At 53.9% G+C, this 24,866-nt stretch overlaps 1 protein-coding gene across 2 annotated transcripts; it reads left to right on the top strand.

Annotated features, from left to right (window-relative positions):
- Positions 1 to 15,486: 15,486 nt before the first annotated feature.
- CHST3 (carbohydrate sulfotransferase 3) lies at positions 15,487 to 24,719 on the top strand. Of its 2 annotated transcripts, none has more exons than XM_080401356.1 (3): positions 15,487 to 15,589; positions 22,126 to 22,351; positions 22,501 to 24,719. In XM_080401356.1, the coding sequence occupies exons 2-3, from the start codon at positions 22,215 to 22,217 to the stop codon at positions 23,729 to 23,731; spliced, it is 1,368 nt and encodes a 455-aa protein (XP_080257482.1). In that variant the 5' UTR covers positions 15,487 to 15,589; positions 22,126 to 22,214; the 3' UTR covers positions 23,732 to 24,719. The 2 variants fall into 2 exon arrangements, with proteins under 2 accessions (XP_080257482.1, XP_080257483.1); XM_080401357.1 differs by having other exon boundaries at positions 15,524 to 15,589; positions 22,089 to 22,351.
- The last annotated feature ends 147 nt before the right edge of the window (positions 24,720 to 24,866 follow it).

Genomic DNA, 24,866 nt, shown 5'->3' with positions numbered 1-24,866 from the left:
GGAGAGCTTTGCTCGGATATCCCCTGCAGCCCCACCATAACTCACAAAACTCATCATATCTGAAGTGTTCAAAATCTGTGAGGCTTACCATGCCCAGTTCGTGAGGATCTTCAAGGTACTGACCTTCATCTAAGGGCCTACATGTTGTTACCATGTTAGGTGCCTACCTACATGTTCATTTTTCAAGGACCAGACTTGTCAATAACGTTTAAGGTTCAGTTGCAGTTTAAAGGTTAGGAGGAAGTGGATCTGTTCTGTTTGTCAGTCTATACCAAACAGGATAATGCACATTTCTCCTCTGCTTATTAAGATCTTAAAATTAAGAGCCCAGCTAAGAAGCTACCATGAGAGGCTTGTTATCTCGCTCTTCTTTGCAAGACACAGCAGGAGAGCTTGATGCTTACCAGGGCCTTTGCCCCCTGCCAGTCAGCACTGCTTCATTCGGAGCCTCCCAAGCCTCTATGCTTGCCATTACTCAGGTAATTCCCAAACTGGAGCCAGACACACCCAGACTGAATCAACAAGGCAGAAAGTCACCCCCAACAGCAATTTTGGCCCGACTAAACAAGCAACCTTTGGTGCTAAAGCAACCTTACCTAGGCAGGGCTCAGCCGTTCCTCTCTTATCTTGGGAGCGCGCACACACAAAGTGTTGATGAGGCAGCTTGAATTTCTACCCAGCAGTTAGCTGCTAGCTTAGGAACACAAAAAAACCCACCAGCTTTGTGAAAAACATTTCAAAGAGGGGTTAAGCAAGACTGGAACAGGTAAGCTATTTCAGTAGGCAGGGTGTTTTTCTTCTGGGAACTGAAGGACAGGGTAAGGAAAGACTAGCAGTGAGCTAATGGGTGTCACCCCCAATCTGATCTCATTTAAGGCACCAAGACCACCCATGCTAGCCCAGGTTTCCCTGAAGATTCACCAGTTCCAGTTCATTTGGGGACTTTTTTTTCCTCTCAAGTACAGAGCATATAATATCCACCCAGCAACTTCCAGCTTGTCACCATGACATAGCTTTCCTGGTTTAGCCATACTGCCTGCTAGTTTTCTCACATAAAAATGGGATTAAAAAACCAAAATGGCATCAACTGCTCAAATACTGGGCATCTGCCATTGACAACAGGACTTTACAAAAGCAGGAAACCCCAAAGGGCAGCTCACCCTATTGAGACCAGGTCCAGCTTACAGATGTGAGGACCAACTGCATGAAGAGACACCTTGCAGTGAGGGCGTGAACTGCAGCAGCCTGCTGTCTGCCTGCCACCTTCCGCTTCTGCAGAGCTTCTGCTCAGATTTGGGTTTTTTCCCTGAAAATAAACCTCCCAGATAACGTGTCAGATGAGTCTTCTCAGGAAGGACCATGGCTTGGTGGTAGTCAAATACAGCTGAGTCACTTTTCTGCGGCTAGGAGAGAAGGGGGCCTTCCTGGCCCAAGCTTAATTTTCAGTCCCCTTTTTTGGGAGACCCATGCTCTGCATAAAGTGAGTAGGAAAGGCCCATCCTCCCTCAGGCTGGAAAGCTGTGGCCAGACAAGGGACAGTCCTGCAGCAGAACACATGACTCACATTCCAGGGGCTGGCGTCCAGAAGCACTGCCTCCCCTACCAACCAGTTGGACCAGGCTGGCACCGGAGCCCAGCTGGCTCCAGAAAGCCTGGTGCTCGGTTTTGTCATGCCTACGGCACACAAATTCCTTCCACTGTCACCTCACCCTCCTCACACCCAATTCTCCGCTTTGCATAAGCGGCGCACATGAGGCATCTCTGTTTGGCAATCTTGGGAGACCAGCCAGAGGCCCCTGCAGGCTCTGGTTTTGCAGCCTGCCACCGCGAGATCCACAGAAGTGCTCTCATTGAAAACAAAACAAAATAAAACTTAAAATAAATAGAGGCATTTTCTGCAGCAGCCTGGCTTTTGGTCCATTTTGCATTTCCACTCAGACTTCAGCAAGCTGTTGGAGAGCAAGTAAAGCCAGCCACAAATTACAGCCTGGCAGCCTCAGGAAGAGCCTTGGACACGTTTGAAGCCCAAGCAAGAGCAGCGTCCCCATGACTCACCAAGTCGTTTGGCCTGTGGGTCCCAGCTGGACTAGAGACAGATTCCCCACTGCACACCCCCTTTCTCATCACTAACAGGTTGCAGAGAAATAACTCCCTGTCCGACATACTTCTCAGAGCAGAAAGCATCAGAGCAATTTCCAAACAGGAGGGCAATGCTGCAGGGATTGCGTCTGAGGGCAAAGCTGCAGCTCGACAGCACGGGGAATGGGCAGGGCAGGTGGAACAGCAGCATGTCTCCCTCTTCCTGGCACTGTTGCTCATCAGCCCCTATACTGGGCTTGTTCAGCTTCCTAACACAGCAGAAAAACCCTGACTCACAGAAGCAGATGCTTCTCTCCTGAATTAGTGGCCTGAATCAGCCCAGGGCACAGAAAGCATCACATGATGAACCAGCTCGGCCATGGGAGCAAGACAGCAGTAACCCTACACTTTTCCAGCCTCTCAGCCCCACACATCAGCACAAATAGCTGTGCGCTCTACTCAGCCCAGCGACTGATCCAGCTATATGAGCGATCCGTTCCTCTCCCAGGGCAGTTTTTCACCTGGATCCAGTCTGAACACTTGTGGCAGCATGGTGTGAAAGCTGTTGAGGACCTTCCCCTTTTGGCAGCTGCACAACAGCAGAGCTCTCAATTAACACTAGCATAATCACAGGCCACACTCCTTCCCACATTCAGCTCAGCCACAACTTAATTATCAAAAGGGTTCACATCAGGTGCACTGGATTTTCCAAGCAAAGCATAACATAAAGACTCCAATCACTGCAGCTAATTCTCATTTCAGTATTCCCTTTGTCAGCTGTCACAAGTTTTACATTTTCATTACAAGCTGCATTTTGTTTCAAGGTTTCCTCAGCATTTTAGGTACTGCTTACTGGGATTAGACCCCTATTCCAAGGCAGACCATATCCCAGGGCAACTGTTACTTCAAACCCATTAGATCAACACAAAGAGAGTCAGCAGCCATAAATGCTTTGCCCTCATGAACTAGGATTTCTGAGCAGGGGTAGCAAGACATGGAACAACAACAGATTCACCAGAAAAACAGATGATTTCTCCTAAATACAGGCGAATCAACAGTGCCGCATCACCTCATAAAGCCCATGCTTTAAAGGACACACACAAAGATGCAGAATCCTGTTTCTGCTCTCATTGTGTCATCTTTTCAGGGCTGTAAGCAGTAAGAAAGCAGCCAGACAAACCTCTGCAACAACCTTTGAAGAAGAAACAGCTTTTTTTTCTAAATGGAAAGAAAAATGAAATCATATATTTTTATGTAAATCCTACACACTATCCCTCAAAAAAAAAAACCCAACAATAAAGGACAATGAATAGTGGATTTAAAAATATAGATCAGAAATCCTAAGAAAATAAAGTCTGACCAAGCAAAAGAGGAGGATGAGGATTTTAGAACACCTTTGGTTCCCATTCATGCTACAACAGAGAAAACACTCCCCAGCAGCCCCCAGGAAGCGCTGCACCTTTTCTTTCCTAGCTTGTCTATAAAGATTCAAAGCAGATGACTTGGGCTCCTTACTGGGCACTAAGATCATCTCCAATAAGACGAGCAGGCTTGATGCTTTTTAGGACTTCTGCAGGGAGAGACAGGGATGAACAGAAGGCTGCTTGCCCTTACCTCTTCCTGCTTATTGCTGCTCTCCCTCCCTCAGTCACATTGACCTGTTGCATTGAAACTTACCACCATTTTCTACAGCAGCCATTTGCAGGCTCATCTATCCCACTTTCCAGAAGGTCCTTTTAGTGCATCACCTCTATTAAAAAAAAAAAAAAAAAAAAAAAAAAAAGGAGAAAAACAGGAAAAAACTAACCTTTTAAAAAACATCCCAGCCTGTTTCTAAGAGTGGGCCCCTCTCAAAGGATGGCATTGCAGAAATAAGCAAGTTTTTGGTTTGGGTCTTCAAAGCTTAAAGGGAAAAATATCACCACACCCAGCCCTGGCTGACACCCCTGCACACATACCCTGGCAGGTTGCCAGGGCATCAGCAGGTTGGTGTTGGGGCACACAACCAAGACCACCGCTCTGTCAGCTTCCCAAAGGAGGCCCTTGCAGGGCATTTTACATGCACCCCACTCAGCATGCTGCCAAGTAGGGAGTGCATTTTCCAAAGCAAGTATCAAACAGCATGGCCAGGCCTTGCCATTAACTCATATGGGGATAGTGAGTGTGTGGGTGGGGACCCCCTGTGTGTAGGGTCTTTCTTTCACTGTAATTTTTGGTTTGGAGTGAAGATTATTTTCCCTTCACAGAGCTCTCGGGCAGAGCAAGTGTTACTACCACATGGGTGTCCTCAAACAGCAAAAGAGCATTGCTCAGGTATCGCAGAGCAAAGTCTGATACTTCTCTTTTCTGTGCATTCATTCCAAGGTAAAAGGCAACATATTTCCCATCCTCATCTTCTACCTCTTCCTCCTTTACCTGTCCATTGCCTCTGCGCTCATCTCAGCTCTCAACGCAGGACCAGCAGCTTCAAATACCACCACCCTGCTTTTAGCACTGCCAGCCAGAAATGGGCAAAACTTGCCTGCCCAAAACTGAAAAGCTTTAACAAAATACAGGGTGGAGTTCCTTTTATTTGCTTTCTGCTTTGCAGGTTTTCAGGGATTACAGTTGGTAGCTCTAAGGGCTTTTTCAGCAGTGCACACTGTTTCAGTCCAGCCCTTTCACAGCAGCTGAAAAATCTACTTTGACTTAGTTCAGCTCACACAGAAGTGATTAGATAATCACGGGACTCCACGAGCTTTAAGAAAAAGCACAAAGTATTATAGGCTTTGCAAGAAAAAAAAGTTGTCAGGGGACAAAAAGCTACAAGAGCTCCTGTAAGAAACCAGACTGAGAAGACACCCATCCTCCAGACTCAGTACATACAATTTCTTCTGGTATTGAAATACTTGCTTTCTCTTCCCTCATTATCCAGGCTGAAAGGGAAGGCACTGAAGGGAACATATGATTTGGGGAAGAAGGTACCAAACAGAAGAGATTGGGCTGAGATTTGAGCCCAGATAAGCTGTCCTCACAAATTTGGATGAGCAAATAGGGTGTTAGCTGGCATGTCAGGAAAGGAGCGGGAATAGATCAGGGAGATCGTATAGTCCAAGATCTTAATAAGCAGCCCCAGAAGTCCGGCATGGATCACACAAGGACTGCTGCTTGCCTGCTCGCTGGTTGGTATGCTGTTGCAAAGTCTGCAGTCCCTTTTCTAGGTCACAAACTTGGGAAGCATCAGGCTTCCTCACGTGATCCCGCCTCAACTGCATGCTCGCTGTCAAAAGCGTTTCAGCCAAGCAGTGGATTTCGGTGGAGTCTGCAACAGCAGCTAACTGCTGGCCAAAACTGGCATGAGTTTGGATTAATCAAAGTCACAAGGACACAGTGAGGGAAGTAGCAAGTTCACCTACTGTGGCTTCCACCACAGGGTCTTTCATCATCTTAGTCACCAACAGCACACAACCCACACCCAGAGTCGCGGGCATCTGAATAATTGTCCTCTTCCCTCTTGTACAAAAGGCTAAAAGTAGTACAGTCAGAGATTCAATTTCCTTCTTCCATTGTTCCAGCTAAGTCTGGGACTTAAATGGTTGGGAGCAAGCTACCCACTGCAGAGTTCATCCCTTGCATGCTCCAACTGTGACAGAAAGATCCCATATCAAACTTACTGAGCCTTTTTTACTGTTTCTTCATCTTTCAGTTTCATAGAGCAAAAGCATGTTTCACACCAGGAAAAAAAGCCAACTGAACTGCAGCACAAGTAAGGGACACAGCCACAATTCAACACCTTTGGATTTCACAGGAGAATTCAGCAGCACCTTTCCCTGCTAGCAACCTCTCCTTCTGTGTCATTCCCACCATTCACTCAACAGTAGCTGGGGAAACATTTGAGCATCTTCTCAAAACAGCAAACACAGGGCAATAGAAATGTTTTATGGATTCCATGGGCAGCACTGTGACTAATGAAGTATTGCCAGCCTGCAGCCTGGTTTTCCACAGTGATCACAGTTTCCATGATTATCACCCAAGGTGTGTCTTTGAGACTTGCTCTTCACCTCTTCCCAGAAACTGGTGTAGTAAAAGCTTGTTTTAACCCTCAATTTGTAAATCACAGACCTGAGAAAGTCAGTACCATGTACCCACATAAGCTCAGCTACAGCCAGGAAATAGCTAGACCAAAACTCACCATTCTGCTGAGCTTTGCCATGGCAAATGTCAGAAAAGAAACAAAACCCCTCTTATCCTTTCCCAGGAAAGGGCAGAGAGGCGTTGGAGTTAGCTCTCAACCCTGAGCACTGTGACCCAGCCAGCTGCAGAAAAAAAGCATAGCTGAGCCCACAGAGAAAGAGAAAAATGCAAGAAACACCCCTGTAAAGAACAGTAAATGTCATTCCTGGCTTAACACACTGAGTCAAATGTACCACCTGTACAAAGAGACGCTGACCCAGGACACCTCATGAACCTGCTGCTAACCTAAGGAAAAAGCAGGGGAGGGGGGAACAAATAACCAGACAACCTACTCCCATCCATCAGGCCACACTGCAGCTGCCCTTTAAAACACATCCAACAGCTGCTTCCCCTCAGGTTGTAATTTTTTTTGTTCAGCTGCAGCTGATCTCTCTCTGTACTCCTTTAGTTGGACAAGGTTCAGAGCCATGTTCTGTCCTTGCTAACAGATCTGCAAATGAGAGTTAATTAGCCCAGAGAGATTTGGAAACTGTTTTTCCATAAAAATGAGGATTATCAGGTTTGCCCTGCTCCTATTTCGCAGTAAAGCTTAGAAAGCAAACAAGTTTTGCTCTTACTTGGTTTTCCTGATGCTGCCTGGGGCAATCAGAAGATAAGTGGAATTTATAGTGATTTTTAGCAAAAATGTCTGGATTTCCTCATAATCTTTCCCTAGGTTGCTCTGAACAGCCGCCCCAATGACAGCCTCCCTACCGCCAGGTCATATTGTTCTTTTGCTACACTCAAAGACCATCATGTAGTGGTGGTTCCTCCTACAGATGTCCATGAAAGCAGATGATCTCCAAGGTGGACCTGCTACTTCTGTCTTTCCGAGACCTATGGGTTTTACTACCAGGAGGGTCCTGCCCCACTACCTCTTGTTCCACAACATGCCCTTTAAATGAGACCCACCACATCCAGAACTGCCAGGGTGGAGAAGTGTCTCATTCTTACAGGATGCCAGGATGCAGCAGTGCCATTTCCTAGAGGTGGATCTTCCAGAGGTCCAGCTACAGGGCTTGGCTGATCCTATGGACATGCCAGTGAAGGTTTGCTGTTCGTTTTCTGCTCTGATGCTTTTGCTTCAGCTTCTTCATTGAGAAGGCCCTTCTCCACTGCGAGCAAGGCTTCAAAGGTCAGAGTGCCCTTATTGTCTGGTAAATGGCAAAGATTTGGTTATCACCAAGCCGCCAGACAAGGTTTCCAGGCAGAAGCATTATCTTCCTTTTGTAAGCAGACCAACAAGGCTACAGCATGACTACTAGGGGATTGTCAGAAGCCACTGTTGTCTGCCCTTCTGCAAACAGTGGCTGAGCTTCTGGAAGAATTAAATCCCCGCTGCAAAAAAACCCTGGCGGTCAGGCAAACTGGTACCAGTCATGCACAAGGGTGAGCTCTGATCCTTCAGCCAGTGGCTGGGGAATGTCCAACCTGAAAGCTATTTCAGAATAGGATGAATATATGTGTGTCTGAACAGGGCTAAAGCAGGTTTCTGTAGGCCCGCAGTGCTGTTCAAAGTGAAAGCATATGCCTGAACTGAGAGCTGGAAGGGGCTGCCCTGCTGTCTCTTGCACCCTGGTCAAGCACTCCTGCCACTTCCCTGTCTAGGGGCAGACCGACCCTGAGTGGATCTGATCAGCTCCTGATCCAACTAGAAACTCACCCTGCAAAGGAAAAGCAATAAAAGAAGTTTTCAGGCTCATGTTGCTGCAAGTGACACAAAGGAAAGGGGAGGGAACATGTGCTGGGGACAGAAAGAGCACAGGACAATCACCTCTCTTCCCTGTCTTAGGTGGATTTAAGCACATCATGAAATTGCAGGGAAACTGAAAAGACGAGATACAAATAACACATTAGGATAAGGAAATAAGTTGCATCAATAAACCTGATTGATGAGAGCACTCAGCTTGAGGACCCTTTTCTAGCCTAAGGTTTCTTAAAGGTTTCATCAACATTTGGGAACATTTTGATAAAACCACATGCTCTCACAAACATCTTGACACCAAGGGTTTGGCTAAGGTATTAATAAGTCATCATAGCCAGAATTTATTGTTATACTCTTCAGACCATCTTATGATGTTCTCGGTGAGAGAGCATCCCTGGCACGCACTTTGGTGTGTGCTTGTGCCCCTGTATTACACCACCAGTGGGAGTTTTAAGAGGAGTTAGCAGTCAACCCACCACACAGCAAAGCTAAATCTTCTAGTTTTGTAGTGTGGGCTTCAAAGAAGCACGGAGAAAGCTTGGTGCAACCTTGCAAATCGTGTTGCAAACACCTGCTCTGCTATAGAAACTTCCCAAGTAAAACCCAGCAGGCAACATGGCTGAATAGCTCAGCACAAACTGGACACTGAGCACCCAAAAGCCTGAGTTACCCCTGGGGTTTTCTCAGTGCTGAGTACTTCTTAATAAAAATTGGTTCTCACTTCCTTCTTTCAGAGGGGAGAAAATGGGCCAAGTCATGCTTTTGCAGACATTTCCTCTCCTGATAAGGCTTAAAGTGGGTAACTGAACACAATCGGCTCCTTTTTGCAGGGGATTTCTCTTCACACACGGGCTGGTCAGAAAGAAAAGCCAGCTATCAGTCTGGGTCACTCTCCCAGCTGTGAATGCTGGATCAAAGGAGCTTTATTTGGTTGATCCTAAATAGAGTTCCCTTCCATGAACGGTGTGTTGGGAGAGTGGGGTGCTCAGATGGGGAGTTTTCCACGTGTGGAGAGCAGGGAGACCCAGACTTTACTCAGCGCAGCGTGCTGCTGACCTTACTAAGATGCAGACAAGTGCCTGATAGTATTTTTTTCACTGCAGTACAGCTCCAAAGCCAATGGCACCGGTACAAGTACAGTTGCAGTCTGTATGTGATACCCTCTTTCTTCTCACTTGCCTTTTTTCTCTGTGCCAGAGACTTAAAAAGCCAAACCAAAAAGCACAAGGCTTCCTGCTCACCTGGGAGAGCAGCAGACTGGCCTTGCTGGCAGTCCCCAGGACAGGGACATCAAGGCATTTTCTACTACGTCACTATTTAGGGCTTGCCAGCCTCTCTTCTTACCAGATGTCCCCCTGGCTTGGCTGCTCTCATCACAACAAAGTGGATCTTTGCGTTGCACATTTGGAGAGTGCGCAGATTAAAAATAAGCTAACTTCTTTATTTCACCCTCAGCAGTTTTAGAGAAGCAGAATTGAAAAAGGAACAGAAAATGCAGAACAGGGTCCTTTGAAGAGGTTGCACATGTTCCGCGTGGGGTCTGCAGGAGGCAGCAAGGGAAGGATGTGCAGAGGTCAGTCAAAAGCACATCAGCTGCAAACACTGAGTTTCCCACCAAGCTCCCACCCTAATTGTGTCTGCTCATTTTTAGCATAGATGCTGGGTGCAGAGGGGGAAAGACCAACTGACAGTCTCTCTGGGAAGCTCAAATGGTGGGATTTGCTGGGGCTGCGTGAGCCCATTTGCGTACAGAGGACAGCTAGAAAAGCGAACATGAGAAAGCATCCATTGCTGCAGGTACTGGATAGAGCCTGGCCAAGTATCAGTTCACCATGGGCAGCAGCAGCTCCTTCCTCAAGTCATTTGCCGAGCAGAGGATGGCCTGAATAGCCACCCATGGGAAAGTACTGATGTGCCAGACAGCAAGCGCGGTGCTGCCGTTTCCCTTGCAGAGACCTTGGCCCGCCTCCCCTGCAGCAAATCATTAGTTTCTTTAATGAACCCAAGTGCAGATGTTGGTAGTGAGTCAGGCCTAGTCTCCAGCAAACGCTCCTGGTTTATGGATCGCCCTTTCCATCATGTTTGTTGGCCAGCATCTTCCCCAGCCCCTGGGTCCTGTCAACAGGGCTGCAGTTTGGGCTTGCGGCCCTCTTCTGCCTCGTAGGCTGCACCTTCCCCTCAGAAGGTGGGGTACCAGGGCTGTGCATTTCCATGTCAGGCCCATCGCTCTGGTCTGAAACACCACCCTGGGAGGGGGGCTCTGCCAGCAAGGAGAGGCTCCCGGTGGCAGCAGAGATGCCGAGAGAGGAAGGGGCATTGCGTGGGGAGGCGCGGGCTGGGCAGGCAGCAGGCAGGAGCCAGGGACTTTCTGTTTCAGCTGAGTAAAGGCAGGGGGACGGAGGCACAGAAAAAGCAGATGTGGGCTCTGGCCGCGCTCGGTTTCCCTCTCCGGCCTGCAGGACCCGCTGGGATGTGCTGCCGGGGGGCGTGGGGGGTGTGTGGGGGTATGTCCCTGCGAGAGGAACCCCCGGAACAGAAAGCGGCGCTGAGTCAGCACCCGCTCTGGTCAGGGCCGCGGCTGGCAGGGACCGCGCCGCTTTGCAAAGAGCAGGGGACGGGGCGGCGTGCCGCCGCCAGGTGGCGCCAGGAGCACGCGCGGGCAGCGGCACCGGGCACCGGGCAGTGCGCACCGGGCACCGAGTACGGGGCACCGGGCAGCGGCATAGGGCACTGGGTACTGGGCACCGGGCAGGGGGCAGCAGGTACCAGGCACCGGGCGCCGGGGCAGCAAGCAGCGGGCACTGGGCACTAGGCACCAGGCAGCGGGCACAGGGCAGCAGGCGCAGGCAGCAGCAGCAGCAGGCACCGGGCACCAGGCACCAGGCAGCAGCAGCGGGTAGCGGGCAGCGGGCAGCAGGCAGCTGGTAGCAGGTACCAGGCACCAGCACTGGGCACCAGAGGCGGGCAGCAGCATAGGCAGCAGCACTGGGCAGTGCACAGCAGGCGGCGGGCAGCAGTATCCTGGTTCTCTGAAATATGGTGTCAAAACATTTTGTTTCAAAAAAGTTAGCTTTTTATGTAGTCTTTGGCATGGGACCCGTCAGCAGCAGAGAGGGTGAAACGCCCCGTTTATAGTTACATGGGGAGGTTTCCCAATAGGTGGGTTTGTGTTTAATTATTGAAAGATCATAAAAAAAAAGAGACCGGGAAAAGTTTCAACTAATGGTTCTGCATTCTGGTAAACAGGCTAGCCTTGGCGGAGAGGATGAAAACACCCCTGTAAGGCTTATGTGGAAAGGTCATCCAAGAGGAAAAGTCCAAGAACAGGTGGATCAGTGATTAAAAATGGCATCTGGCATTTGGAAGAAAAAAAATATTTTTACAGTGATGGCTTCTTCATATCAGCCCACAACCAGTGAGTCATTAGAGCTGTTGTTGAAGAACTTGAGGGTGCATTTCTTGAGAAGGTCGGGTACAGGTTATGGGCAGACACGCTGCATTCAGCTGGCAAACTGGGTTCATCTTCATCTCGAACAGGGCATTGCCTGCTTTCCACTCAGGGTACAGGTAGCCTTAGTGCTCTGGGATGGCTGTGCATGCACTCACACACACACTGCTCCCAGCTCCGGGGCTGATACACCCGCACCCTGGCACTGAGACAAACCTTCTCCCTCTTCGGAGGCAGATCTTGGCTGGCCAGCTCAGGCTCTGTGCTAGGACCCATGCTGCATATTTTCATTGAGTATGAGTGTCCACGTGGCTTTAGGTTCCCCATCCTTTTTGCCAGAGGATCTACAGGACTAGAGGAGGCAGAAACCTTCTTTTGACAGGGGACCTGGTTCCCTAAGCCAGCTCATGCAGCTGTAGGCGGTCCTCAGCCCAGCCCCAGCTGGGAGCACGTCCCATCAGCAACTGTCCTGCTGTCCTCAGGTGGGGAAATCCTGCCATTTGCAGGCACCTGTGCAGTCCTGTCCCCTGAAACCACTGCACCCAAGTTCCTGTGCAACTAGAGAATATTGTTTCCTGTGCTGTGTTTGCAAAAGGTCCTCATGCAAAAGGAAATGGGGATGTTTGTGACTCGTTTTGCAGCTGACAGGTCATCTCCCTGCCACACACCATCGCCTCTCCAAGGAACACTCTGAAAAGCAGCTTGCTGCAGAGCGGGCACCTGGCCACAAAAAGCAAAAGGAAGGCTGCCAACAGGTTTCCAGCTTTCTGAGGAGCAAGAAACAAATCTGAAGTGAGTCCCTGCAGATTCAGCCTTGAAACAAAGCCAGGTAACCTTCTCTGTCTCATAACCTCGAACAACAGGCGTTGTTCTGCTGTCTCTCATTTCCAAGCCACATCATTACGTCCTGGGAAATAAAATACTGAAGTGCCTCAGGGGAAGCAGCAAAGCAGAGGAGAACTGGGTTTCCCTTGCACTGCAGCTCTCAGACTATTTCCAGGTGCACCATCACCATCTCCTGCTGCCAGATGCCACCAGACAGCACATGAAAGGACATGGGGATAGAATTTGGTCTAACCCACAGGCAGATTTCCAGGCAGACGCTGCCCTGACTTTAACAGAGCAAAGACCAATGGAAGCTTTTTTTAAATTGGAGCCCGACCTTTTCACTGCCACATCATCTGCATGAACCAAGGCTGGAAAATGAGTGTCAGATGCCTTTATTCCCCCAAAACCCAGAGCATCCTTGTTGCTATAGTGACACATCCCCCTTTCCTTGCTTCTGATGTCATTCCGGGGACCGCTCCCCAGCCTCCTGCGTGGCAGGCATGTGTGTACATGCGCGACACAGGAAGAGAGGCAAACTGTAGGGCAAGGCCTCAAGGATGAGAGTCTGAGCACTGTTAGCCCGATGAATGGAGACCTGTTAGGACTTGTAGGGCATAAGCCCTGGGAACAAAGGAACAAGTTAACAGTAGACTCGAGCCATAGCGGTTGAAATGCCAACCCAACGGACAAAAGAGGGACATACAGCAAGATAAGGGAACCTTAGTGCTGATAAGGAACTTTGTTATTCACGAAAGTCAAGTAGGACCCCTCTCCCCTAATCTTAGAATAAAGATTGATGCTAAGATAATATAGACTAATCAGTACCTATTGTTTAAATTATGTGTCTTAGAAGATAACCAGTCTAGTTCAAGCTTAAGATTTAACCAATCAGTGTCTAACATGTAGAAGGTAGAAACGTATATTAATGTAAAAGAATCACTAATAAATCGACATCTTGCTTGCATCAAGCTATGTCCCGTCTCTTCATTCGCCGCAGAGAACAGGTTATGTTATCCCTGGAGGAAGAGAAGTGGGTGATGAAGGGAATGTGATCCCACAGTTAGTGAGGGGCAGAGGAAACACAACTCCCTGCCTCTCCTGTCAACTCTGTCAGCAGTTTGCAGGGAAGAGAAGGCACTTTGTTCCTCCCTGTGCCAGCTTTACTTATTGATGAAGCAGGAAGGTGATCTCCATCCAGAGCTCTGCATGTGCGTGCAGAGCAAGCAGGGAGTGCACCCTGGGCTCAGAAGGGTGGGTTTCAGCCCAGGCTGTGCCCCATGCCACAGCTGCATGGGGAAGGGTCCCTCCCCTGCTCCCACCACCACCCCAGGACCACTGCAAAAGCATCCTGCAAAGACAGCGACCCTCTGTTGGTGTGGGTGTCCCACGCCCCACCAGCCTCTCTCTGCCCTCATCTCAAAATTATTTACATGTTAGGGATGTATTTTCACCAAGATCTCTTCTGCCCACAAAATCTGAGGCAGAATTCCTGTTGCAGTTGAAAGAACAAGTGAGGAGCTTAAAAATGCTTTGCCATGATCCAAAACCCCACGAAACTTCTGCGGTGTGCAGCCAGCCAGACTTATCCACTCTTCTTGACATGATTAACCTGACAGCCTACACAGGTCTGATCCTGCAAGCCCTGGTTTTGCCTCATTTAGGCAGAGTTTGCAAGACGCTGCCCTTTACTGCAGCTCCATCGGCAACACTGTGGGAGCCAGAGCCATGGCAGGGGTGTACCAGAGTCACCATGCCCGTCTGCAGCTGGATCACAGAGTTACTGGCTGCAGGATGCCCACTAAAACGAGAAAAAGCAGAAGGATGTATGTATGGAGGCATGGAGGCTATACCTTAAACATCACAGCCAGGCTTTCCTGCCTTGACATGGGCATATGAACTGTGCCACCAGCTCCACGTGCCTCCAAGCAACAGCAGGCAGGTTCACAACATCCCCATGTTAATACATATCTCTACATATATATGCATATACAGGCAGATATGTTTGCACACACCCACTGTTGCTGCAAGCACAGTGCTGGCACTTTGCGCATAAATTCATACACATTACCTTTGCTAATAGGAAGCCACTAATGAGCTAGGCAGGTCATTGCACATGAATGCCAAGAAAACCTGCATTTTTTGCCTATGCCACATGCGTAGCTGTAAAACCATGCCAGGAATGCAAGAGAGCTGAAACTTTTTATGGGGACTCGTTTTTCGGATCTTTCTCTGCCCGCAAATCCAGATGTCTTTCAGCTCCTCGGTGTCTAACGTTACAGAGCTCTGAGGGAGCTGTATGAATTTCTGCACGTAAGGCAGAATAGCTGTTTCAGTACAATTTAGTGCTCCAGACCTTAAGCCCGCCCTGTGGGGACAGTGACAGCCGCTGTCCCCCAAAGCTCCTGGTCTGCTCCCAGGGAGATGCTCGCTCCCTGCCCTCCCGGGGCATACAAGTACATGCTCACCAGCACGGCACACCACGGTGTACGGCCATCACATGGAGCAAACTCACCCACAGCTCCTGTATGGGGAGAAAACGGAGTTCAGTAATTTGGGGAGAAAGTGCTGACCCTGGAGCCAGTTTTGGTTGTGGCCAAGGAGAAGGAGCCTTCCCGTGCCTGCAAGGTGGTCATGGAGAAGATGGATCCAGGTTCCTCACGTTGTGGGAGGGCAAGAGCTGGGACAGGAGAGGTTCAGAGCAGATATAAGGAGAAACATTCCCCACGAGGACAGCCCGACACCGAGCAGGCTGCCTGGAGAGGTTGTGCTGGCTCCGTCCTTGGTCCTTGGAGGTTTGCAGGATGAAGCTCTGGCCACCCTGGTGTGACCCCGCTTCGGGCAGGAGGCTGGACACGAGCCTGTGGCCCGAATCGCTCCGCGGTGCCCGGGAGGGGAGACTCGCCTCGGCCCTGGTGGGACACTTTGGCGGGGGGACACTGCTCCCGCAGCCCCCCCCATTTCCCCTCCCAGCGCCCAGGCGGCCTCTCCCAGCGCGGGGCAATCCAGGGGCTGGGGCCGGCAGCTGCCGGTCTCCAGCCGCGGCGTGTCGGGCAGGCGGCGGGGGGGCTGGCCCGGGGACCCTGCCCGGCTCCGCCCCGGGACCCGCATCCAGGCGCCGGGACCGCTCCCCCCGCCGCCGCCCCGGGAGGGAGGAAGGAAGGAAGGAAGGAGGGAGGGAAGAGGGGAGGGAAGGAGGGAAGGAGGGAGGGAGGGAGGGAGGATGACAGCGCCGTGAAGAAAAGCAGGGGACCCGCTGCCCTCCCTCCTCCCGCTCGGCAGGACCAGGCGAGCTCGCCCCGCGAAGCGGCCGCTGCCGGGTAGGTGCCGCGGGGCCGGGGCCGATGGGGTTGGGGCCGGAGCGCAGCCGGGCTCCGGGAGCGGCGGGCAGCGGGAGCCCCGGGCCGCCCCGGGGCGAGGGGGGGATGGCGGCGGGGGTCGGGCCTTGCTCTCCCGGCGCGGAGGGGAGTTGCGGGAAGTTGGGCGTGCGAGGAGGGGCCCCCGCCCCGAGCCCTCCGGCAGGGGGAGCGGGGCCGGGCCGGGGGCGGCGGGGAGGCCGGGGGGCTGCGCGGCCGCATCCCCCCGCGGGGGCGGCCCCGGGCTCCGCCGGCTCCTTTGTGCTCCCTCCGGCCTCGGCCGCTCCTTTGTCTCGGTGCGGGCCCCCCGCCGCCCGCTCCCGCAGCGGGGCAGCGCCGGCGATGCCTGCCCGCCGGCGGGCCGGCCGCATCCCAGAGCCCTGCCGGGGAGGGAGAGTCCTCTCGGCTCATGCCCGCCCGAGCAGCTCGCTCCCTCGCCTTCTGTCGGGGAGAAAAGAGGGGAAAAAATAATACGTGAAATCAGGGCGAGCTCTCCAGCTGCAACGCCGAGCTTCCGTCCGGAGCGAAGCGCGCCTGGGTCGAGACAGGGAGACTTTCTCACAGCCATCCCGGAGTTGCATCATCCGGCCTGACAGTCCCTACCAGGGAGCACTGGAAAGTTGTCCTCGCCCTTTCCCCTCCTGCCCCGGGCCTGCTGGGGGACCCTGGCCCTCAGCTGGCTGCCGACCACGAAGAGCCAGCGGCTTCTCTGCTGGAGCTGGGGCACCGGCACCCTAGCCACACCGGGCACCCAGACAGGCCTGGCTGCCGGGGGTTACCTCGGGGTTACCTCGGGGGGGAAAGGACCACCCGGGCAGGGTCCCCGCTCAGCGCCTGCCGGGCTTTCAGCAGCCACTCCCGGCCACGTTTGAGGGAGCTGCCCTCCTTTGCACCGTGGGACCCGAGCCTGGCTTTTCCTTGGTCAACGATTTATACCACCACGCCAGGACAGGGATTGAACTCCACAATTTTCCCACATCTACTGTGTTGCTTCAGTCTAGGATTTGTTTTCACACACCCCAGTTTCCCTGTGCTGCCAGGACCCAGGCATGGTCTGTGTTTTCCCAAGGGCAGGAGCGACTCACTATTGGCCCAGTGAACATCTCTCACCACCAGTCCCTCACAGAGGTCCCCAGAGGGCCACAGACGCCTGTCTCGGGGTGAAAAGGGAGCAGAGCAGGGCACAGAGCGAGCGGTCTCTCTGATTTTGGGGTGGGTTTGGTCTAGGAGCTTCCAGGCTGGTGTGGAGCAGTGAGGAAAAGGAGCGCAGGGCAGTGGGAGGGACCGTGGGCTCTGCGCCCCAGAGAAAGGGCTCATTGAAGCAAGGACGGGCATTTGCGGTTCCCAGCGTGGCCAGGGGGTGACGGCACGCACAGCAGCCAGCATTGTGCCACTGGTGCCGAGCAAACAGGGCTGGGCCGTTCTCTCGCCTGTCTTGGTGGTCTGCTGTCCTGCCCCCCTTGCTGCCTGGCAGGCCGGCGTGCTCAGTCACGCACCTTTGCTGCAGGTGCTGCTGTAAAACCTACCCCACTGGTGTCTGTGGTTTGCAACAAGTTGGTTTCACAGTTGTAGGTGTTTTAGCCAGCTCAGCTGGTCCCTGATAGCTCCTGGTCCAGATCAAAGCCCAGAAGGATGGTCCCTGCCTGGCAAGGCAGCCTGGCACAGCTGCAGATGCACGTGTTTTACCCCCATACTCAGCACTGTCGTCTCTGGAAGTCCTGAAACATGATGCGTTCGCTCAGGTGCCAGCAGCAGCTGTCTTCTCTGCTGGGTCAGGAGAAAACACCTCTCTTTGGACACCACCCAAGGTGAGGGAGAGCAAAGACCAGCCTGTCCTGACGACGCTGGTCCTGTCACCGGCAGTATTCCGCCCGACGCCAGCCTCTAAATCCCTTCTGGGCAGTGCTTTTTGGGACACAAGAAGCAAGTACAGCTCATCTGAGTCATCCCAATACTCAGCGTGCCTTCTCAGGGGGCTAACAGTAGACAGAAGACAACCTCGTGCACCTGGAGTTTGACAGCACATGCAATGACAAACAAGTTAAGTGGTGCTTGTTTGTACCAACGCCGGCTGCTGCTGCTGCTCCTGAGCATAACCTCCCATCTCCGTGCTTACCTGTGTGCTTCAGCTCCTGGGGGTGGCTTTGCCCTGGGTGCCCAGTTTAGAGAGGAGCAGAGGACCAAGCCAAGGCAGGTCAGAGGGGCAGAGCCAGGAAGGGAATGAGGAGGAGAAACAAGTGTGACCCTTTTGTCAACTGGAGGGACCAAATACATGGAAGAGCAAACCCCTGGCTGTGTCCCTGGAGGGCTGCCCAAGCCAGAGGGGCAGCACATCTGCCCTTCCCATTCCGATCCGCTCACATTGGGGTTTCTCAGTGCCATGGTGGGACAGGCTGGGGCTGCTGCAGGTGCTGGCGCCCTGTCCCTGCCCGCCCTGTTTCTGCCCAAGCCAGAAGGACTTTGCATTCCCAACTTTCTCCTCCAACAGGCAGCTTCCAGGCTTCAATTTGATGAGGCCTGGGGCTATTCTAGGCACTTTATAAATACTGTAAGAGCTGACTTCCCCCCTACCCCCCACCTTCCCCTTTTTTAGCTTGAATACATGTGTTTTTAACCATAAAATACCTGCCCGGACAGCCCCCTTAGCTGCGCTGGGGGGAGCAGACTGAAGTGGTGCCACGCTTGGAGAAGAGCCAGGGGCAGGATGAAAATTGCTGGGAGATAGAAGCACAGCGGGAAGGTCGGTGGTGTGTTTCCCAAGGCCAGCATCAGGAGGAAGTCAAGAGCGGAAATAGTTGATAGAGTAAATACAGAGGGATTTGGGTTTTGTTCCCCAGGTTGCAGGCAAAGAGCAGCAGGGAGAACAGATAAGCCTCTGCACCTTATCTCTTTGTTGTTCTGCCCCTGTGTTTTGCTGGCCCATGTTGCTGCTGTAAATCTGATAAAGCAAAGCACTGTGGAGGAAATTACTAAGAGCGGCAGCAGGTCCCCATGAGCTCCTTTCTCCCAGGTAGGAATGCACAGGAGTGGACGAAGGGGTGGATGGACAGAGGGATCTTGGCAGTGAGGGAGCTTGCAAGTAGGTGTTTGACTGCTGTTCCTTGTCTGGAGCTCAGTTGCTGCCTGTTGAGTCACTCGAGGAAAATGTGACTTCATCCAGTCACACCTCCAGCTGGCTTCCCCCTCCAGCCCGCAGGCATCTTTCTGTTCCTGGATCCCACCTGGTAGGTGTTCAGGGAAGCCGGAGGAGGGGGATGAGAGCCCCAAAGCTTTGTGAAAGACCTTCCCTTTCCCAAAATGGAGCCAAAACCCCCAGCTCCACTCTCCCAGGCAGGCAGTCCTGCGAAACGCCCTGCAGAAAGGTGACAAGAGCATCCCTTACCCCCTTCCTCTCACTATGGGGCTTTGCTGTCCTTGCCCTGGGGCTACGCTGCTCTTCTCACCCCACCTACCACACCAGTGGGAGCATCCCATCCATCCCATGAGCTGACTTGCTGCAGCAGACTTGGATGATTTGGCACCTCCGTTACAGAGTCCTTCCTTCTTGCTCTGGCAGGGTTAGGTTAACTTGCTAGTAGTGGTGGATATATACACCTGAGCAGCTTTGCATGGAAACAAAACCCGCACCACCACCCGAAAGAAAAAGCCCCTTTTCTGGCTTTGACTCAGCCGGGAAATCCACAGAGCTTTTTATCCTCCTGATGGTGGGAATCATAGCCATCCCTGCTGAAATGAAAAGCATTTCCAGCCTGAGGGATAGGAAAAAGCAAGGAGCAGCACTGGGGGAGTTCCCCCATGCTAAGCGTGCCACCTTCCATGGCAGTGCTCATGGAAATTATTCCACTTTGCTTTGAGATGCGCTGAGTAAGAGGAGAGCGTTGGCCGGCTGCTGCCTGCGGGCACCAGAGGTGATGTCTGTCTGTCTGCTTACGCTGGCGGGCACACATCCCCTGGGAGCGGCCACGGGCGCTGCACCGTGGCGCAGTACAGCATCCCGGTGGCTCTCCTCACACATCCCAGCCCAGCGGAGCCCCGGCAGGCGTCCGGTGGGGAGCACATGGGGCGCACAGAGCCCCTCTGTTCCCACTCACAAAGGGACGCTTGTGGCTTGCTCACTGCCCCGGCTCGCAGGCCCCAACGAGGAAGAGCTTTAGGACACCAAGCAGCCCCAGCCAGCCTCGCTGCGTCACCCCATGTGTCCCCCAGCCCCATGGATCAGCCCTGCACGGGCCCCTACGCTTGTCGCCGCCGCCCTGCAGGTCCCGGGCAGGATGTTTGCAGCCGGCTGTTTATTTAACAAATTATGTCTGCCCCAGGCCTGTGAATCAGGGTTTTTGCCAGCGCTGCTGGAAATGGCTCTCTGTGTCATCCCCACGAACAATTCCTGGTCTGTGGCTCATTTGTGGTTGGTTGGCTGGGGGCAATAGAGGGGGAAAACCCCGTGCTGGCTTTGCCCAGGGATCTTGTCTGAGCAAGCGGTCGATGCCATCTCCCACTGCTTGCATGCTCGGGGCAGCGAGGGGACAGTCCCCTGCCCTGGGGAGGCAAAGGAAGGGATGCAGACTGCCTCTGCCACTGCTTCCCAGGTTGCCACAAACTCAAAAGTCCTTTGCAGTGGCAAAGCCAGTGGCTTTGCCAGGTGCCGAGAGACATGGCCACACACCGAAAACTTTGTATATTTTTTTTCTTCTCTCAGTTGCTCAAATTCTCTGACAAATGCTGTCATCACAGGGGCACCGAGCAGGACTGAGGAGGGGGGACTTGGGAGGCAGCACAGCAAAAGTCACCCATCCCGGCTGCTGGCCTGTCCCGCCCCTGAGGAGCAGCCAGTTGACAAACTAAACTAACAGGGCTGTTAAACACACACACATGTTGGCCGGGGCGGGGGGGATGCTGGTGCCACTCGCTGCAGGGGGAAGGGGGGAGCTGGGATGCCACCAAGGGAGGGCTTGGGAGCTGCCGGAGCTCTGCAGAGTCCCTGCAGCCCACCAAAGTCCCAGTTTCCTGGGTGCATGGGTACGGGTGTCTCTTTAGCAGCTTTTGCTGGGAAAGAGATGGCTCAAAGCCAAGCCCTGGGAGCAGAGTGGTTTGTTCAAGCCAGGAAACTCCTGGTCCTCCCACAGAGAGGGCTGGGGACTGGGCGGGCTGGGATGCTGCCCTGGCCATGGGGCACATCCCTCTCCTCCTGCCCACATTCCCTCCTTCCCAGTGGGAGGGACATACAGTGAGCAACACCAAAAAATGCACATTTTGGCTGAGGACAGCGCTGAGGAGTTTTGGGCGTGACGCAATGCCTGGCAGGACTTCCCCACTCCACACCCTGCTGGGGCTGTGGGTACCGCAGCTCAGCCAGGGCATCTCCCCTCCAGCAAACCCTGGGGGTCCCCCAAAGGACCAGGCTCCGCTGGGCTCCCCCTCCATCACCCCTGAAAGCAGAGGCAGGACAGGCTGCTAGGGTCACACTGGCAGGAGCCAAACCAAAGCTAAATAGACTTTCCCTGAGTCACCGAAAGTCTGGCCAAGAAAACGGGATGAGCAAACAGCATCACCCACGCGGCCAGCCGCCGGCCGCGCGAACCGGCAGGCAGGTAGCAGGTGCCAGCAAGCTCTACGTGCGTAAATTTGTGCACACGATACGTACTAGAGACCCACCTCAGGGTCCTGAACGGTGGCTTTGGCCCCCAAAATCTCCACCATGGCCCAGCTGGGATCTGGGTTTGGTGCAGCTCAGAGGGGCTCCCGCCATCACCCTGATTTCATTGGCGCTGGGAGGAGGAGGGCTGGGGGTGGGGTGGTCCTTTCTGCTGGGCAGGAATGCTGAGTCTCCTGGTGGGAATTGCATCCCACACCAAGCAGCTGCACCATCATTTGAGGTTTTTTTTCTTTTTGGAAATAGCCCCCAGCAGCATTTTATGCCCCCAGCAGGACTGGCGGCCACAACAGCAGTTTCTAGCCCGTCGTCATTCTAGAAACCCTCTGGGTTTCATTTTCGTGGCTGAGCCGCCGCTGCTGTGCCACGGGAAGGCGGAAGCTGTGCAGCCCCACGCCGGGACCCCACGGCAGAGCCTGCAACCCTCCCCAAAAGTAGCTCTTTCCAGAGGCTGGGAGCCACGATGCCCTGTGGATCGGGATGAGGAGCTGCTCTCACACCTAGCGGGGACCTTGCTGCTGGCAGCAGTTTTTTGGCTGGCGGGGAGCAGGCAGCTGTCGGGGCTGTGGGGATTGGGTTTCAGGGCTGGCAGGGGCAGCCGGCAGAGGCATGAGAAGGGGTCCTGTCAGGAAGATGTATTTTGGGAAGGAGGGGGAGCAGCTGATGGGGGCTTCGGGCAGCTGCTCCTCACAGGCAGGATGGGATCGGTAGGGGGGAGCTCCTCCCTTCTTACTGCTCTTGTCAAGACCTTGTTGGTCATCCCCTGTGGGAAGGGTCAGCCCCTGACCCCTTCCCACTCTCCTGTGCCTGCAGAGAGCCACCACCGCGCTGACCCTCCTTCTCCCCACAGGCAGGGCCGATGGGGCAGAGGATGCCGGGCAGCTAGCCTAAGACAACACCCCCCCCCCGGCAGGCAGGAGGGACACGGGTGTCCCCTCCATGGAGATCCGACGTGCTTTGCCCCAGGATTTCTGGGAGCTGCTGCACTGCCTGAAGATGAGGAGCAAGTACGCCGTCCTACTGGTCTTTGTCGTTGGCCTTGTCATCATCGAAAAGGAGAACAACTTCATCTCCAGGTAGGGAGCAGATACCTAAGCCACCCCACACTTTTAACCCTTTCTCTCTCCCACATCCCAAGCTCCTGTGCAGCGGGAGCCCCCTGAACCCCCATGCTGGGACACAGGGGTGATCCCGGTCCTCCAGGCTGGGCTGTGTCTCCCTGCAGGGTGTCAGACAAGCTGAAGCAGTCTCCACAGGCGCTGGTGGAGGCCAATGGCACAGAGGCGAGCCCAGCGCCAGCTGAGAATGGCTCACTGGCCTCGCTGCGAGAGCTGGATGCTGCCTTCTCCCAGCTGAGGTCCCACCTGCACAACGTCACCCTGCAGCTGGTGGGCGAGGGGGACCCCGGGCCACGGCGGCATGTCTTGTTGATGGCCACCACCCGCACCGGCTCCTCCTTCGTGGGGGAGTTCTTCAACCAGCAAGGCAGCATCTTCTACCTCTTTGAGCCCCTCTGGCACATCGAAAGGACGGTGACCTTCGAGCCAGGGGGAGCCAACGCGGTGGGCTCAGCCCTGGTGTACCGGGATGTTCTCAAGCAGCTCCTCCTCTGTGACCTCTACATCTTGGAGAGCTTCATCTCACCGGCACCTGAGGGCCACCTGACACCCTTCATGTTTCGGCGGGGCTCAAGCCGCTCTCTCTGTGAGGAGCCCGTCTGCACACCCAACGCTAAGAAAGTCTTTGAAAAGTACCACTGCAAGAACCGCCGCTGTGGCCCCCTCAACATCACCCTGGCCGCCGAGGCATGCCAGCGCAAGCAGCACGTGGCCCTGAAGACGGTGCGCATCCGGCAGCTGGAGTTCCTGCAGCCGCTGGTAGAGGACCCTCGGCTGGATGTGCGCATCATCCAACTGGTGCGGGACCCCCGGGCTGTCCTGGCCTCTCGCATGGTGGCCTTCTCCGGCAAGTACGAGACCTGGAAGAAGTGGGCATCCGAAGGGGAGGCTCCCCTCCGTGAGGAGGAGGTGCAGCGGCTGCGGGGCAACTGCGAGAGCATCCGTCTGTCAGCAGAGCTGGGGCTGCAGCGGCCGGGCTGGCTGCGGGGTCGCTACATGCTGGTACGCTACGAGGACGTGGCACGGGCACCCTTGCAGAAGGCAGAGGAGATGTACCGCTTCGCCGGGCTCCCGCTCACCCCCCAAGTGGAGGAGTGGATCAGCAAAAACACACAGGCACCCCGTGATGGCAGTGGCGTCTACTCCACCCGCAAAAACTCCTCTGAGCAGTTTGAGAAGTGGCGGTTCAGCATCCCCTTCAAACTGGCACAGGTGGTGCAGGACGCCTGCGCCCCAGCCATGCACCTCTTTGGCTACAAGCTGGCCAGCAGCCCCGCCGCCCTGGCTAACCGCTCCTTCAGCCTGCTGGAGGAGGCACAGCCCTCCTGGGTCACATAACGATGCAGGAGGATGGCGGTGGGGGGGCGGGGGAAATGAGGAGCCGTGGCCGTGCTCCCAGCTGGCCCACAGGAGACCAGGGGAATTCCTGCTCCTGGAGATGCTCCTCGCTACTGCCGGGTGGAAATCAGCAGCCCCAGGAGCCGGGGCATCCTGGCAGAGCTGACTCCAGGGTCCCACAGAGCCCAAATTACACAATTTCTCCGGGAATGGGGAAATCACAAGGGTGAGAGGCAGTGGGGAAAAGTAGGGGATTTGGCACCAGGGCCACCTCCCCAGCTCACAGGCTGCACTGAGGAAGAGGAGGAGGGCGAGGACAAGGTGAGGAGGCAGCAGAACCACGCACCTCCGCATTGCCACCCCTCCAGCTAGGACAAGGCGAGGACAAGACCCCCATGGTGCCAGAAAGGACCCAGACCGAAGAGGCCTTACTGGTTTAGTGCCTTTATACACCAGCACAGACTGGGAACTGCCCCAGAGGCATGCCAGGGCAGGAATCACCCACGGAGCCCTGGCAGGCACTTGGGCTGTAATTAAATGGGGTGACTTTGTGGTTCGGTACTCTTCAAAGTTAGTTTGGGGGGTTTGGGGTTTTTTCCCCCGCCCCGTGCATTTGTGTACCAGGGCTGCAAAGTGAATTTATTTATTACACAAAAAAAAAAAAAAAAAAAAAAAAGAGGGGGAGGCAGATCAAGGAGCTAAGCCCGAAAGTCAGACCAGCACAGTATATTGCAAAGAAACAGAAAGACACCTAGAGCCAAGGTGGTAGAGGTCAGATTTCAGACCACCACGTACCCTGCTGCACGACCCCGGGAGAGCCCCCGGGGTCTAATGAGCTATAAAGCCCCCAGACCCCCAGCGGAGTGCAGCCAGTGCAGGGGCTACACCCACCCAGCACGGTAGCAACTGTGAACCTCGGTGCCTGCTGGAAGATGGTTGGACTTATTTAATTAAAAACAAAAATACATTGGCACGGAGTCCAAAGCACCTCCTGTCTCATTTGGTATTCATATGCGTCCCCCACCCAGGGGGAGCCCCAGAAATACTTGCCAGCAGCATCAGTGGGTGACCAATACCTGGTAGAGGTATAGGGAGTTGCAGGGTGTTTACCACATGCAGAGATTCAACCAGCAAT

This window comes from Falco punctatus (genome assembly GCF_963210335.1).
Source record: "Falco punctatus genome assembly, chromosome: 9".
Classification (NCBI taxonomy): domain Eukaryota; kingdom Metazoa; phylum Chordata; class Aves; order Falconiformes; family Falconidae; genus Falco; species Falco punctatus.
The sequence above is the reverse complement of the archived record's forward strand: the minus strand, read 5'-3'. Positions and strand labels throughout refer to the sequence as shown.

What these genes read in the sequence shown, in the direction of transcription:
- CHST3 (XM_080401356.1), top strand. Translation starts at nt 22,215, where the DNA reads ATGGAGATCCGACGTGCTTTGCCCCAGGATTTCTGGGAGCTGCTGCAC. An exon ending in GAGAACAACTTCATCTCCAG is followed by an intron (nt 22,352 to 22,500) that starts GTAGGGAGCAGA and finishes GTCTCCCTGCAG; the next exon opens with GGTGTCAGACAAGCTGAAGC.